This window comes from Rousettus aegyptiacus, unplaced genomic scaffold (genome assembly GCF_014176215.1).
Source record: "Rousettus aegyptiacus isolate mRouAeg1 unplaced genomic scaffold, mRouAeg1.p scaffold_m13_p_2, whole genome shotgun sequence".
Lineage (NCBI taxonomy): Eukaryota > Metazoa > Chordata > Mammalia > Chiroptera > Pteropodidae > Rousettus > Rousettus aegyptiacus.
In genome coordinates, this window is record NW_023416295.1 from 174,276,196 (window position 1) to 174,291,999 (window position 15,804).

General features: G+C 51.6%; 1 protein-coding gene across 2 annotated transcripts; it reads right to left on the reverse strand.

The window, feature by feature from the left end:
• Window positions 1-523: 523 nt before the first annotated feature.
• On the reverse strand, window positions 524-6,052 carry RTL6 (retrotransposon Gag like 6). Of its 2 annotated transcripts, none has more exons than XM_016135736.2 (2): window positions 5,828-6,052; window positions 524-5,612 (listed from the first exon to the last, which is right to left on the reverse strand). In XM_016135736.2, the coding sequence occupies exon 2, from the start codon at window positions 5,314-5,316 to the stop codon at window positions 4,597-4,599; it is 720 nt and encodes a 239-aa protein (XP_015991222.2). In that variant the 5' UTR covers window positions 5,317-5,612; window positions 5,828-6,052; the 3' UTR covers window positions 524-4,596. The 2 variants fall into 2 exon arrangements, with proteins under 2 accessions (XP_015991222.2, XP_015991223.2); XM_016135737.2 differs by having other exon boundaries at window positions 5,786-6,052.
• Between the last annotated feature and the right edge of the window lie 9,752 nt (window positions 6,053-15,804).

Sequence of the window (15,804 nt, forward strand, 5' to 3'; positions counted from 1 at the left end):
TTGCAAAAACCTGAAGCCATGCCATTTCTCTAAAATTCTGAGAAATAGACTTTTCATGAAAACATGCTATTTATGTTAACATGTAATGAGTTCACTAAAACTATCTGAAAACGTCCTCCATTTTTACTGGTAAGACAGTAAACATTGGTAAAACCCACATAAGGAAAAGCTCCTCGGGGTCCTTGATGTTTTCACCTGTGCAAAGGGGTTCGGAGACCGAAAGGTGGGCGGGCTGCCCTCGGTCCGCGGCGCGTGGGCCAGGCCTGGCGCAGCCACCGCGGGCCCCAGCGCCCAGCGCATCGTCTGCGCAAATCCGAGAACGTTCACCGGGTGCGTACGCTGTGCCCGGGCGGGCTGGCTTCGGGTGCCCTGAGACAGCCGTGACCAAAAGGGACAAAACATACCTGCCTGTTAGCCGGGTGGGCACGGTGCCCGGTGAGGAAACGCGCTGCCTATCTGTAAGAAGGTGAAACTTCAGGGACTCGCACACCCAGCACGCCAAGTAGAAAGCGGGCAACATGCAGCAAAAATGACGCACACAGTTTAATATCTTTAATACACAACGAGCTCATACAAACGTATCAGACCCCGGTAGGTAAAGGACACTGTGACGGCCACGAAGGAGGAAATGCAACTGCGTAACATGAAAAGGTGTTAAAACTCTGCTAGAAATCAAAGAAATGCCAACTGAAACAAAGTGCCTTTTTTTTTTCATTACCAAATTAGCAAATATTGAGCCAGACGACGAGACTCGGCGCTGGCAAGATGGTAAAGGGGGCACGTTCATCCTCGCTGGTGGCGGCGTAACTGACACATCCTTACTATGTTTTGTCCATACGTAACAAGAGCCTCGGCGGCTCTCACGTTTTGTACATTTGAATTCGATAGCCCCGCCTCTGAGAATCCGCCCGGAAGACATGATGGGACCTGGGAAAAAGCTTTTTGCAAGACCTTCATTCATCCCTAACAGTGAGCAGCCGGCAACAGCGAAGTGATCACCGCTGGCTCTGCGGTCCCCCTACAGGATGCGAGTCCACGGCCATTTCTAAATAAACTTAGTAATAATACAGGAGGGGAGAAGCCTGGCAGGAAAAACACCGGAAACTTACACTTCGCCCTTCCCTTTCCTCTACTTTATTTTCCAAACGTCCACAACGTGCAGGTTTGCTGAGAAGACCCAGGAGGCTGTAACTTGCTGACGCAGCGACGTCGCAGTGAGGAGCGGGGTGTCCCTCCCCCCACCCCCCGTCTCTGCTGCATCTGTGCTGTGCCAGCCACCACCACGCCAGGCGTTGTGACCCTGAGACGACAGGGGACCCCGCCTTTGGCCTGCACTGGCCCCCCCGCCTGCCCCATGCCTCCGCCCCCAGGGCCCTACCTGCTGCCACCATCTCTAAGCTCCTCACCGAATGCTTCGGGGCAGAGGTGATCTCAGTCCTCGGCTCCGGCTGCAAAACGCGACATCTTCAAGGATGGCGTCCGTTTTCCCGCCCAAAGCTCCACTCCCGTCAGGTGGCCCCAGCGTGCATCCTTTTATACAACTGCAGGGCTTGCTCCCTTCAGGTGACCTTAAGCACACGCCAGCTCTCCCCAGAACTGTTCCCCCTTCTCCCGGCCTAACCTCCGGGACCGTGGTCAGCCAGGGGCTGGTTCCCCCCGGCTTGGCACCGGAAGCTCGTGCATCAGGAAAGTCTCACCTGCACCCTCACGGGCATTCTTGCATTCCTCGTTCTTACTGACTCTGCAGAGACTCACCTGAGACCAACGAAATGGGTCTTTGCTTGCTTTTTCCTAGAAGTCACTGAAGAAATACTTTGGGACATTAAGTCATTCCCAAGGTCACCTTATGTATCAGGCCAGGAAGTCACCCCTTTTTCTGAATCTCACCTCAAATGATGCCCCGTTACGCAATGAAGCTCACTCACCACATGGGTATGGTGGGGACCAGAGAGCAGTCACAATGCGGCCAATCTCAACACCACGAACAACACAAAACTGTCCTTCGCATGCAGCTGAACCCTCCTGCCTCTGCCTTTTAGAAACTGGTACCTGTTCCCTTAAATTTAGAGAAATTATAACCTCGAAGTATGTACAAAGCAGCTCCCCTCCCCCATTTCCTTCTGGGGCGCCACCCTCCCAGCCACTGCGGCCTCCATCTGGGCCGCCTGGAGCTCGGGTCCCACCCTGTGGAGCTGGGGACCGGGGTGTCTCCTACTGGAGCCAGTGGCCTGCCCGGGTGGAGCTTCTTCCGAGCGCAGTGTGGGGGCCGCGCCCTGCGCCTCTCTCATCTGCTCCTTTCCAAAGCCGCCGGAAGCGGTCAAGGGCACAGATGTGCAACAGCTCCGGTCCTACGCCCACAAACACGAGCACCAAGCCAAAGAGAGCCAGAGCTGCAGCCCGGGACAGGCGTGACAATCCATGTGTGAAGGGCCAGGTCACGGCTAAGGACCGGCGGGTGGCATGGCCAGCCTCGCCCACGGGCTCTGGCCCCAGTAAGCACGACAAAAACCAGCGCCTAACGCAGACACAGCACTCGGGTACACGCAGGGGCCGCAGGGGCCGCCGAGACGGCAAAGTCCCCGCCCTGCTCCCACGCGGGGTCCCCTAACCCCGGCCAGGCGGGGCCCCGGGGAATCTCCAAGGTGACGATTACCACTGCAGCTTCCTCTTCCCCAGGCGCCACTGTCCCCTGCATCTGTGGCCGCCTCCACCTGGCAGGCACACGAGAAAACAGAGCAGAGAGAGAAAGTGCCCCGCACAGCCCCCCTTGGTGGCCCCACCCCAGGGGCCCCACTGCGCGCTCCCCACTCACGACTGAGGAGCACCATGGTCCCACCTGACCAGCCTTGGCTGGAGTTCGGGGGGCCTGGGGCCTGCATTCGGGTACCTGCTCAGCAGGGCGACCAGGCTAACAGTTTACAATTAGCGGGTGACAGCGAGCCACGAACACCAGCGACCACTGAACATCCTTGACCTTGCAAGGCAGTGGTCGCTTCAGGAACGCGGTCACTTTTCCCAGCATAGGGAAGCAAGCGTGGGTCCTCGGACCCAACCCCTGGGCATCCCAAGACATGTCTTTGGGTGGGTGCAGAGTCTGTCCTTCCGCAGTCAAGCCAGGACCATTAGGACGGGGCAGATGAGCCCACGGTCACACACCTCTTCCTCCTCATTGTCCAGGTGGTCACTGAAATGCAGTTCGTTTGACATTGAACTATGGCGGGAGCATCACATTCCAAAGGGTTTGGCCAAGTCTCATTCAGAAGGCGATTTCTGGGCGTTGCTCGTGAGGAAGCACAAGGCCATCCACCACTGAGAGGTGTAATTTGTCCCTCGGAATTAGGACACAGGTGCCGGTTCCGCACTGTCACCACACGAGGACAGAGGTAGTCTGCGGCTCTTTTTCCTTTACGAATGCCACAGCCCTGGTGGCCAGAGGCCAGCACCCCCTGGCCTTACTTGCTTACGGGCGCACCTGGAGGACCTGTGCCTCCAGCTGTCGGAGTCCACGTTTTCTTGGACAAAGGCCGGGCAGCTGACGGACAGCCCCAGCACGGGGAGGGCACGCTACGTGGAGGCTCTGGCGACTCAGAGACAGTGTGGGTGGCTGAGGGGCTCGGGTGAAAGCCACATGTCACCTGGAGGAGGGAACAAGTCTCAAACTGGACAAGGCCTGCCACCATGGCACAGGCTGACTGCACACTAGCAGCTCGTGGGGGCTCCTGCTGGAGGTCCGGGGCAGCAGAATGCGCCACTGGCGTCCACCCCTCGGCCTGCAGTGGGTCTCGGTGCACAAACGCGCACTGCAGCAGCTTGACGGGACTGCCCAGCTCCACAGTCACGATGACCTTCTGCGGCAGGCAAGCTCCCGAGCCCCGAACTTCCTGGTGCCATCGGAACACCGGCAGCTAACGCCAGGCCTCAGCGGAGGTGCGTCCTCCAGGTGCTCCCCCACTTCCGGCACGTGTGGCCTCTCCAGGGCGAACAGTGGGCGCGCTGCCTGCCTACTGCACGCACAGTGAAGCTGGCCCCCAAATGCTAGAACTACGCCCCCGGCAGGGACCAAGCCCCTGCCTGCTACACTGGGCCCTGGAAGAGCTGCTGGTCGCCTATGGATGGGAAGCCAGACTCCCCTTTCCAGGTCCCCACATGAAGCCACCCACCTGGCCAAAGGGGCTTCTGTCAATAGTGAGGGCAGGGAACTGGGCAGGAGCTGCTGTGGGGTCGGCACAGGGAGAGATGGGGGCGTCTGTAAACCTAGTCAGGCTGGAAGGGTCGTCAGCCCGGATGGTCTCCAGAGTTGTGTGGAGTCGGTGTGACTGTGCAGAGATGTGGTCGCTGGAAGGGCTGGGGTTGCAAGCGAGAGAGGAAATACATGCACTGAAGCGTGGGTACGAATCTAGCTGGGGCACTAGGCAGCGAGCGAGGTGGGTAACGGGGCACCCGGGAGCACGAAGGAAGATCTTCTGGAACAGGTCTGGAGAGGCAGAAAGGGGCGCCTTCCAACAAGGAGACGCTGTTGTAGGGACACTTCTTCTGCGCGGCAAAGGGGGTATGCTACCTGGTGGCTGCAGATGCGACCAGGCCGAGGGCCGGTCCTTAGAGGTTCCGTGCCCGGATGGGCAGGGCCGGAGCTGGACTAGTCCCGCTGGAGGCTGGATGCACCGGGCAGGGCCCCGTGCCCGCGGCGGCCAGCTGGCGGCACAGCATCTGCCGCTCACGCACAGCGCGGTTGGAGGCAGAAGTCTTCCTGATTTGCGCGCGCCGCGCGTGCCGGAGCGGAGACTTATAGGTTCTCCGCAACTCTGCCAGGAACCCCTGATAGTTGTTTCGCAAGGGGCTGTCAGGTTGCATGTGGGGGATCGCCCACTTCTCTGCCTCCCCGGTCAGCCGCGACACAAGGAATGCCACCCGCTCCGCCTCCCCCGGAAAGCGGGAGGCCTGGAAGATCATGAACCTGTCCATCTGCATCAAGAACCCTGCTAGCTGGCCTGGGTCTCCAGAAAAAGGCTCAGGCAGAGAGGTTGGAGGCGTGGTCATTGGTCGGGCCCCATTTGAGGTAATTGCTGAGATGGGCGGGGTGATCTGCAGCGCACCCGGAATCCGAGCCCTGGTGCGTAACAGGGTCAGCTCTGCCATCACGCTCTCCAGCATGTTGGTGAGATTGGCCTTCTCTGCCCGGAGGGTGGAGGCCTCCCGCCTCAGCGCAGAGTTGGTGAGGCGCAGGGACGTCAGGGTGTCGATGACGTCATCCATTTGGGCATTGGTAGAGGCAGCAGAGGCCGGGGTTTCAGCTTTTGATGTCTGGGGTTGGACCATGTTGGCAGAGGTCGGCCAAAGGCTGAGTGAGACTGACACGATGGGAAAAGGGGGAGGGGTAACCTAGAACCTGAGGCCCTGTGACGCTAAACTGGGTAGACCCGGACAGGAAGGAGGGAAAGGCTGGGGTTCAAGGCTCAGAGTGAAGGCAGGGCGGATGGAGCCGAAAGACGAGCACAGCAGGGACAAGGCAGGCGGTGCGGGCCTTGGGGATCCCCGATTCCGGATGCAGCTCCTTTACCGCGGGTCTCACAGGCCAAGTCCGGCTGCACAGGAGGCTGGATTTGTTCTGGGGCCTGAAGGATGAAAAAATGTTTTTGAAAATGTTTCGATTGCAGAAAATGGAGTCGAAGTAGGGGCCGCGGCGTGGGTGGGGCAAAGAGCAGGCGGCGAGGCGGGCGCCGGGCCCGAGGCCCCCTCCTGGCGCGGGGCCGGCGCCCACCTGGGGCAGAACAAAGGGCGGACGCACCTGCGGCGGCGCCGGGGCCTGGGGCGGGCGGCGCGCGCGTACCTGGGTCTCCGCGGCTCCCTCCGCGGCTCTGTCCGCCGCGCCGGCCGCAGCCAAGATGGCACGATGGCGGGACGCGGGCAGGCGGATGAGTCACAGCGGCGGTCCGCCGGAACTGCTTCCCGGTCAGGTCGGGTCAGGGCAGGCCGCGGCCGCCGCAGCGGCGGGAGGCGGGCGCGCGGGGCCTCGGGCGGGATCAGGAGCTGGGCCGCGGCCGGGGTCGCAGCGGAGGGCGGGTCACGGCGCGGCCTCGAGGGGCGGGGCCGGCGCGACGGCGGCAGCGGCGGCGGCGGGCGGGCCTAGCGCAGTCCCCGCTCGTTGCCATGGAGACCGCCCGCTCCAGCGCGCGCCGGCGGCGGCCAAGGCCCCGCCCCGGAAGTGGCGCGCGCAGACTCACACCCGTGCGGCCCCGTCCCGCCTCCCGGGGCAACGGCGCCGCGTCCTCCCTCCGCAGCCAATCAGTGACGACTGCGGTTAGTGTTAGTAATCGCAGTAAGTAGCTCCCTTCTTTAATTCTCTTTAATTCTTCAATGTCTCGTTAATTCTTCCCAAGGCTGCTTGCAAAGCTCTTCTTGTGTATGTTGTATCATTTTTTTAATGTAGGTTGTATTTTTATATTTTAACCCGAATGCAAATTTAATATATCTATTGTAGCAAATTTTGATGTCAGAGAAGTCTAAAAAAAAAACTTCATATCACCTAGATCCCTTCACCTGAAGAGGACAAATTGCAATATTTTCCTAGTTCCGTCTAGTCATTTTTCTGATATATTCTCTTACAAATACTTATTTTAGCACCTTCCGAACTATTTTGTACGCTTAACACACTGAGTTTTTCCCATTAAAGATATTTCAAAAGCCCGATTTTCAAATGCTTCCTCGTGTTCCACTGAAATTGTGTACTACAATTTAATCATGCTCCTTTTGATGGCTTGCTATCTTATTTTCCATGTGGAAGATTTATAAACCATACTCATATATAAATCCCAGCTTCTTTCTCTGCCAGTTTATCCAGGGTAAAAGCCAAAGGGAGAAATTAGTGGGCCAAAGAGTGAGCTATTTGGCTCAGGACCTGGTTGCCTAGCTGCCTCTGAATGTCAGTTCCAGGCTGGAGAGAGAAGACACCCCCCTTGCCAGTCTTCTGTGGACACAGTCTTCAAAGAGGTGCCGGCCTCCGGCAGCCACCTGCACGCACTCCGCAGGCAGGTCTGGGACAGAGGCAGCTTCACCTGTGCCTTTACAGTTTTCACTTCCATAAAATGGGAACTGGGTCACGAGGGTGTGAGTCCTTGGAGAGGATAACCTAGCCGTCCCCTCAGTTGCATGTACCACATTATGCCAAAGAATGCACTTTTTGTGACCAGCTGAAAATTTCTAAGGCATAAGGCAAGAGGGGAAAGGAGGCAGTATTTCTTTAAAGTACCTCCATGAACTCTCCCCAGTCAGTCGGGGGCAGGAGCTGCATTAGTCTTGACTAATGGCTGCTTATACATTCTTCTCTAGTGCACATGGAACATATTCAAGGATTGACCACATACTGGGACACAGAAATAGCCTCAACAAATGTAAGAGGATTGAAATCATACCAACCATATTCTCTGATGATAATGCTTTGAAACTAGAGATCAACTGCAGAAAGAAAACAGGAAGAACCACAGATACATGGAGATTAAACAACACGCTACTGAAGAATAACTGGGTCAGAGAAGAAATAAAAAGAGAGATCAGGAGATACATAGAAACGAATGATAATGATAGTACAACATATCAAAACTTCTGGGACACGACAAAAGCGGGCATAGAGGAAAGTTCATATCATGACAGGCCTATCTCCAAAAACAAGAATGAGCCCAAATAAACAACCTAACGCTTCATCTTAAAAACAACTAGAAAAAGAAGAACAAATGAAGCCTAAAGTCACAGAAGGAAAGAAATAATCAAAATTAGAGCAGAAATCAATGAAATTGAAAAAATAGAAAAAATAAATGCAACAAAGAGCTGGTTCTTTGAAAAAGTTAATAAAATTGACAAACCCCCAGCTAGTCTCAGTAAAGAAAAAAAGAAAAAGGACACAAACAAAATCAGGGATGAAAGAGGAGAAATTACGACAGACACTGCAGAAATGCGAAGGATCATACAAGAATACTATGAAAGAGTGTGTAACACCAAAATCAATAACCTAGAAGAAATGAAACAGTACTTAGAAAGATACAACCTTCCTAGACTGAATCAAGAAGAACTGGAAAATCTAAATAGACCGATCAGCAGTATGGAAATTGAAACAGTCATCAAAAACCTACCCAAAATAAAGTCCAGGACCAGATGGCCTCACCAGTGAATTCTACCAGACATTCAAAGATTTAGTACCTATTCTACTCAAACTCTTCCAAAAAATCAAAGAGGAGGCAATACTTCCCAACTCATTTTATGAGGTCAGTATCACCTCAGGAAAATCGGTGGCCCGCCGGCACACATGCCAACGAAGGCTAAGAGGGGAGCCTAGACTCACACGCTCGCCAAGCTAAGGTGGGGTGCTGAGGTGGTACGAGAGAAGGCCCAAAACTCCCAGAGTTTGATTGAATACATTCATCTGCACAGCCAAGAAGCTCAAGAATCTCTAAGTAGGATAAACTCAAAACACCTAGATGCATCATAAGCAAGATCTCAAAGGTCAACAACAAAGAGAAAATCTTGAAAGCAGCAAGAGAGAAGTAAGTGATCATGTATAATGTCATCAATAAAATTAGCGTCTGGTTTCTCATCAGAAACCATGCAAGTCAGAAGTCAGTGGAGCACAGATTCAAAGTGCCGAAAGAAAGACTATCAACCAGGAATTCTATGTCCCGCAAAACTACCTCTCAAAAAATGAAAGAAAAATCAGGACAGTCCCAGGTAAATACAACTATAGAGTATCCATCACTAGCAGACCTGCCCTACAAAAAACGATAAAGCAAGGCCTTTCAGACTGAAATGAAAGGGCATTAGTCCGTAACTGGAATTCACACAAAGAATTAAGAGCATAAGTAAAGCTACACAAGGTAAATATAAAATATAAAAGACAGTAAGTGTGTTTTTGTTTGTAACTCTATTTTCTTGTTTTATTTAAAAAGACAACTACTTGAAGCAATAATTAGAAATCTGTCTGTGAGCATACAATATACACAAATGCAATCTGCATGACGACAATCACAAATGGCAGGGAGGAGATGGAGCTAGTTAGGATGAGATTTTTCTAAACTACTGAACTAAGTTGGTATTAGTCCAAACAAAATTTTTATAAATTAAGATGTTAATTGTAATCCTCAGGGCAACCATTAGGAATATAACTCAAAAATATGATTAAGAAATCACGAGGGAATTAAAATGGTGCACTAGAAAATATCTATGTCGCAGGAAAGGAGGCAGGAAAGGAGGAATAGAGCGGGGAAAAGTACGACACATAGAAAACAAATAACAAAACGGAAGATGCAAATCCGTCCTTATCAGCAATACGTTAAGTATAAATGGATTAAACACTTTAATTAAAAGGTTGAGATTGGCTAAATGGATTTTCTTTTTTTAATGGCCCAACTCAACGCTGCCTATAAGAGACACACTTTAGGTTCAAAGACACGAATAAGTTGAAAACGAATGAATGAAAAATGATATGCCATTCAAAGTAACCAAAAGAGAACTGGAGTGCTAAAATCAGACAAAACAGACTTTAAGGCAAAAAAATCATTACTAGAGAAAAAGAAGGACATTTTGTAATGATAAGAAGGTCAAGCCATCGAGACAACAGTTATGGACACACAGTCATTCAGCACAGAACTTATTATGGAGCTACAGTAAGACCATGCTATATGGGTGGAAGGATAGATGCATGGGTCGGTGGTTCTATATTGAACCCAGAAATAGACCCATAGAAATATGCCAAACTCATTTTTGATAGATGCAAAATTAACCCAATGGTGATCGAGCAAAAGAACACCCAAAGATAAAAAAAAAAAAAAAAAACCATCTCAATCTAAGTCTCATATCTTCTTCAAAAATTACCTGGAAATGGATCGCAGATTAAATGCAACGCATAAAACGAAGTAAATGTAAATGCAGGGTAGGGCGAGGCAAAGAATTCTTAGGTTTGGCATCAAGAGCATGAGTCATGAGGGGAAACACTGATAAATTGGACCCCAGCACAATTGAAAACTTTCACTCTGTGAGGGAATCTGTTAAGAGGATGGAAGCACAAGCTAGAAATAGAAAATATTTGCAAACTACACATGCTACAAAGGACCAGTATCCAGAATGTATAGAGAACTCTCAAAACTCAATGGTCAAACAACAAACGACCCAATTGGAAAACGGGCCAAAGACGTGGACAGACATTTCTCCCAAGAGGATATACAAATGGCAACTAAGCACGTGAAAAAGCGTTTGCCATCACTGGCCATCGAGAAAATGAACATTAAAACCGTAGCGCGGTATCAGTAAATATCAGAGTGGCTACCTTAAAAAATAATGACAACACCGACTGCCAGTGAGGGCGCAGGGAACCCGGACACGTTGCTGATGGGGGTGTAGGATGGGACAGCCACTCGGACACAGTTTGGCCGTTTCTTTGAAAACTTAAGCGTGCAGCCGCCGTTCAACCCAGCAACTTCACTTATCCCAGAAAAGTGGAAACTCCAGGAGGCTCTGGGGCAGACGGGAAGCGGGCGTGGTGAGCGGATGGGCATCTCCGTGTTCAACTATACCGAAGTCAACAGGGCTGTGACGTCGCGCTGTGATTTCGCAAGGCGTTACCCCTGGGGGAAACCGAGTCAAGGGTACACCGGCTCTGTCTGTGTGCTTTCTGACAACCGTGTGTGAAGTGGGCTTGGTGGGAAGGCATCGCTGAGAGTTGCCTTTGACGGACCTTTTCTATGGCTTTGAGTGGGATGTCGGGCCGGCTCTGGGCCTGTGATTTTGGGCCTCCAGGGAGAGGTCCATTGGAAAGTCATGGGTAGATAGACCATATTCATAGCGAGGAAGAGAGTGTAAACAGAAAGAAGGTCAAGAATTGTGCATCCACCGCTTAGAGGTCAAGGAAAGGAGAGGAGCCTGCTAAAGAGCCACCAAGGGCCAGAAGGAAATTAGGGGAAAACTCAGAGGCCAACAACGGGCTTCAGGCAGGAGGATGGCCAGCGACGTCAAAGTTTTCACATGGGCAGGCTCGCCGTTCAAACTGGACGCTTCTGAGAGCAAAACAAGTGACTAAAGATAATTAAAATAATACATTTTCTGAAACATCATTTATAGTTATTTTATTATACTAACGGACCTATAGCTATGGCCACATTGCTATTTTTCTGAAGAATGCTTTTTTCTTCAATGTGGTTTTATTAGTCTCTGTTTTTTCATAAAGTTGCTTGCAGTATTACTCCAAGTTGCATTCTGCGGTTATGAATTTAAATCTGTTGATATTTTCAATTAACTTATCTTTGTAGACTATATTTTAATTGAGAAGTCCTCCTCCTATGGGTACTAAGGAACCAGGTAAGCTCTGAAAAAGCTAATAAATGGAGGATAGCCTTAATTGTATATATATTTTTTGTACTGAAATGTATAACTCTTCTAGCTCAAATATCTCCATAGGTTCAGTCAACAAATATTTTTATAAACAAAAGCTAGTCCTCATCAAAATTTATTATTATTTCGAATGTTTCATCAGATTTAGATGCTGCAGAATTGTAGGCCTTCTGGATTTCCTTCCATCCCAGTACAGAATATAAATTTTTATCTAAATAAAACTAAGAATCTCATCAAATGATTCTTCCCACATGTTGAGACGTTCCAACGACGATTATGGAATTTGAAAATCGGACCTTGAACACCCTTGGAGTGCTCAGCATTTAATATCTTCGGCTCCTCCCTCGCTGGCGTAGGGATGGGTTCCAGCATTTTCCTATTGGCAAGGACAGTTTCTAATAACTGCAGTTCATTAAAGCTTCAAAGCTCGGGATTCTTGGCACTCACTTAACAAACACTTTGATTAAAGATTTCCTGCAGACTGCAAACACGATTCAACAGAAATTTAGAGGACTTCTTCACACGGGTTCCGTCCCTCTGTAAGGGTGTCAGGGGGGTGTACAAATAGGTCTTCGCATGCTCAATATTGAAGAGTCCGATTGATGACTGCAGCGAAGACCAGAAGGACACACTGGGCGCCTGAGGTCTGTTTTTGTACCCAACACTAACTTTGTCACGAAAACGTTTGTAGCCTAATTTCCCTGCGTATGTATAAAAACATTTCCAAACATCGACAATTACAGCTTCTACATTCGTCGATAAAATATCACATTATTTGGATGCGAGTATGAATCACACATTCACCGCCAAGTACATCTGTGCCCCACTGATGTTTTAATTTGGGGGAAATCTTGCTTTTTATCGGGACGCCATGGTCAGTTGTCTCCGTTATTAAATTCTCTTGATTAACCTGGTCCTGGGCATGTCTTTTGTCTTCTCCTTGGACCCAGGCTAACACTGATCCCTTTGGAAAATAATTCGGCATTCTCACCTAGGAAAGGTGAGAATGGCCAGGGCTGAGAGGCCTTGCCCTAAATCTCATGCACAAGTGCCCTGTTCACAGAGGCTGTGTTTGTAACAGCAAAAACCAAGAAATAACACAAACACTCATCAACAGTAGGCTGAAAAAAATCAAGTGGAATAATATATAGCAGTAATTCTCACATTTTAGCATCCATCAGAATCACCGGGAGGGGCCGCGGACCCCACACAGAGCTTCCGATTCATTCAGTAGGTCCGGGTGGGGGGTTGCCAAGCGTTTGCATTTGTAACAAGGTCTCAGGTGACGCTGATGCGACCGGTCTGGGGAACCCACTTTGGGAACCAGTGCTGCAGAACAATGACAATCAATGAGCCGCTCGCACCGGGATGCGTCTCCCAAACCATGGCGAATGAAAGAAGATACAAAGAATAAATACCGTATCATCTCTTTATATGAAGTTCAGTTTGGGGAGAAGCGAACCTTTATCTCTTTTAAGGTGAAGGTGGCAACCGTGCTAAGTAAAACAAGGCCGTCACCCTGATCACACGATCACACACACACACACACACACACACACACACACACACGCACGGGCTTCCTCTCTTTCCTCCCAGGATATTTATAACTGTGGTTTGATCGATACACGTATACCTATCCTCTTTCCTGCTTCCCAGATCTGATTTCCATAACTTCTCCTCCTGTGCTCTTTGTCCTTGTGCAAAAATGTCTTTTTTAAAAAATCGCGTGTTTTAATGTCATGCTAGTGGGTTGGAAGAGGGAGGGTAAGAAACAGTCTCGCAGACCACCTTCAGCATCCTGATTTCCATCCTGATGTCTTCGTCTATTTTTATCTTGTTTATTATAGGCACGGCGCTGCCATAATTCTAAGACACATGATCTTTCCAAGTGTAAATGTTTCTGAAATGAGAGAATTCATCGTGCAATTGGTGTCAAGGAGCTGGCTAGTCCCTGGGCCCAGGGCGGGCGTAGGGAGACCACCCACCGCCCACTTTCCCCAGAACTGAGGGCATCCTGGCACGTAGGACTTTTCAACTCGAAACCTGGATGAGTCGGCCATCCTGCTCAAGGGCAACCTAGTGACAGAGGCCAGAGCTGTGACCTCCACCCTGCGTAGGTGAGTCCTCGTCACCTCAGTTTATCCGTGGACACTGGCGGCGCCACGAGCATTTAAATTTCGACCTGCGGGGTGGCTCTGTGGTGTGGCGGTCAGCACGACTGCTTTGCGCACAGCAGGTCCTGGGTTCGCGCGCCAGGTGGAGCCATGGACCGTGCCCCAGGTGCACCGGGCCCCTGGAGTGCTCTGGGTGCACTGCTCCCCCCTCCACACACACACACACCCGCCGTGCACTCCGCGAGCATGTGGGAGGAGACACCCCGCCTTCCGAGATCCAGTTCTTAAAGGGAAACGGCAACATCCATAAGGTCAGGGGTGGAAGTTGGGGGGTTGTTAAAGAGGGGGAAAAAATTCGAACCTAATAGTTTGAACCTAATAACTGGCCAGGATGGCTCACAGAACTCAGGAAAGCAGCGAGCTTGCTAGATCACTGGTTTATTTTAAAAGATACAGGCCTAGGGCGGGGCGTAGGGCAGAGACGCACAGGGCAGGTGTGGGGCTGGGGCGAGGAGCCTCGTGCCCACCCCGCCTCGCCCTCCTCCCCCTGCACCATCCTCCCGGGCCCTCCACGTGTTCAGCAACCCCGAGGCTCCCCAAACCCCACCCTTTAGGGCTTTTTATGGGGGCTTGTTACATAGGCGTGATTGATTCATCGTCAGTCATCGGCGACCGACTCGGCCTGCAGGCCCTCCCTGGTGGCGGAGGGGCACCGAAGCTCCACCTGTCTGATCGCTTGGTTGTTCCCTGGCTCCCAGCCCCCATCCTGAGGGGCTTTTCAAAAGTCGCCTCGCTGAGAGACACTCAAGTGTATAGGGGCTTCTTATGGATCACGGAGTCCACGTCTTTCCCTTTTACCTCCGTCATCACTTAGGAAATGCCAGGGGTTTTAGGAGCCCTGTGCCAGGAACTGGTACGAAGACCGAATATATATGTTTCTCCTTATCAGGCAGAATGTCACGATAGGAGAAGAGGACAGAGCATGAAACCCGGAAGTTCTCTCCTAGTTTGATTCCTCACGTTGCCCACGAGGAGTCCTCCTCACGGAAAAAAAGCCTCGTGGGAAGCTGTGCACGTGGTCAGCTGTTGGAACACAAGTCAACAGCTACGCTTGGGTGGGTTTCTCTTGTGTCTTTTATCTGAGACATATTTGAAACCATGTCAGTATCCGTATCGGTCAGCGATAGTCGTAATAGTGCTGCGTAACAAACTACGCCCAACTCGCCGGTGGGTTTAAACACCGGCCATCAGCTTTCTCCCTTGTGCCTGTGATCGGCGGCAGGTCAGGGAACAAGAACTGGCCTGGGCTTGACTCGAGGCCGCAGGCTGAATCGAGGTGAGTTCCGCCGATGTTCGTTCAGGGGTGGAGGCTAAAGAGGTAGCAGCTACCCGGGGGGAACGCTCCCCGCGGGGCGGCACACGCCCAGGTGGCACCCCAATTCACAAGCGCATTCGAGCCTTTGCTGCGGCACATCGGCAAGCGTCCATTTGGCCAAAACAAGTCACGTGGCCAAGGCCGAGGTCAAGGAGCAGAGAATTAGGGTCACCCGCCATGGAGCCAAAGTGGGTCACGTGATCAGACCCGGCCTCAGCGAGGCGAAGCGTGCCCCTGCGTGGAGGTCGGGGGCAGTGAGTGAGGATCCTGGAACGGTCATCTCCTCTGTCTGGGCCCCATGGTGCTCGCAGCTCGCCTCTCTACGTTGGCGGTCGTGGACCCAGACAAGAACCCCGGTTTCAGTCGCTGGTGATGACGATCGCCTCTTTCTTTGAGGTACTTCCCCTCGCTACCCCCCTGCAATGAATGGCGCAATTACTTCTTCAATTATATTTCATGTCAGACCATCCCAAACACAGCCTCCAAATTCCGCGAGTTTATTCCCAGGCTATAAAAGCACACAAAGAGACTGCAAGTTAATCGGGTGTAATTCCTGCTCCTGTCACAGACCTGCCAATGCACTAAAGACAGGTGACATTGCTGAATTTCTCAGAACAGATTCTCAAGTTCCAGGGCTTGGAGAGATTCTGGTAACCGACTCATCTGTCAAAAGGACTATCGTTCAGGAGTCAGCATCCGTCTGTCGAAAGCGTCTGGCTGCCTTTCAGAAGAAGCTGTTGAAATTCTGGCGATAAGTAATTCAATTACGGAGGGAAAAAATGAAACGTGCGCCCCCATTCCAAACCCCAGGATTCCTCGGCGTGGTCAGGTTCATACCCGCCTCCCCTCCTCCCCGCCTCCGCCGTCCCGAGGCTGAAAGGGCAGGAGGGGCCAGGTCACCGACGGCAGGCCCGGGAACCAGCAGTGCGGTGTCCCATGCAAAGG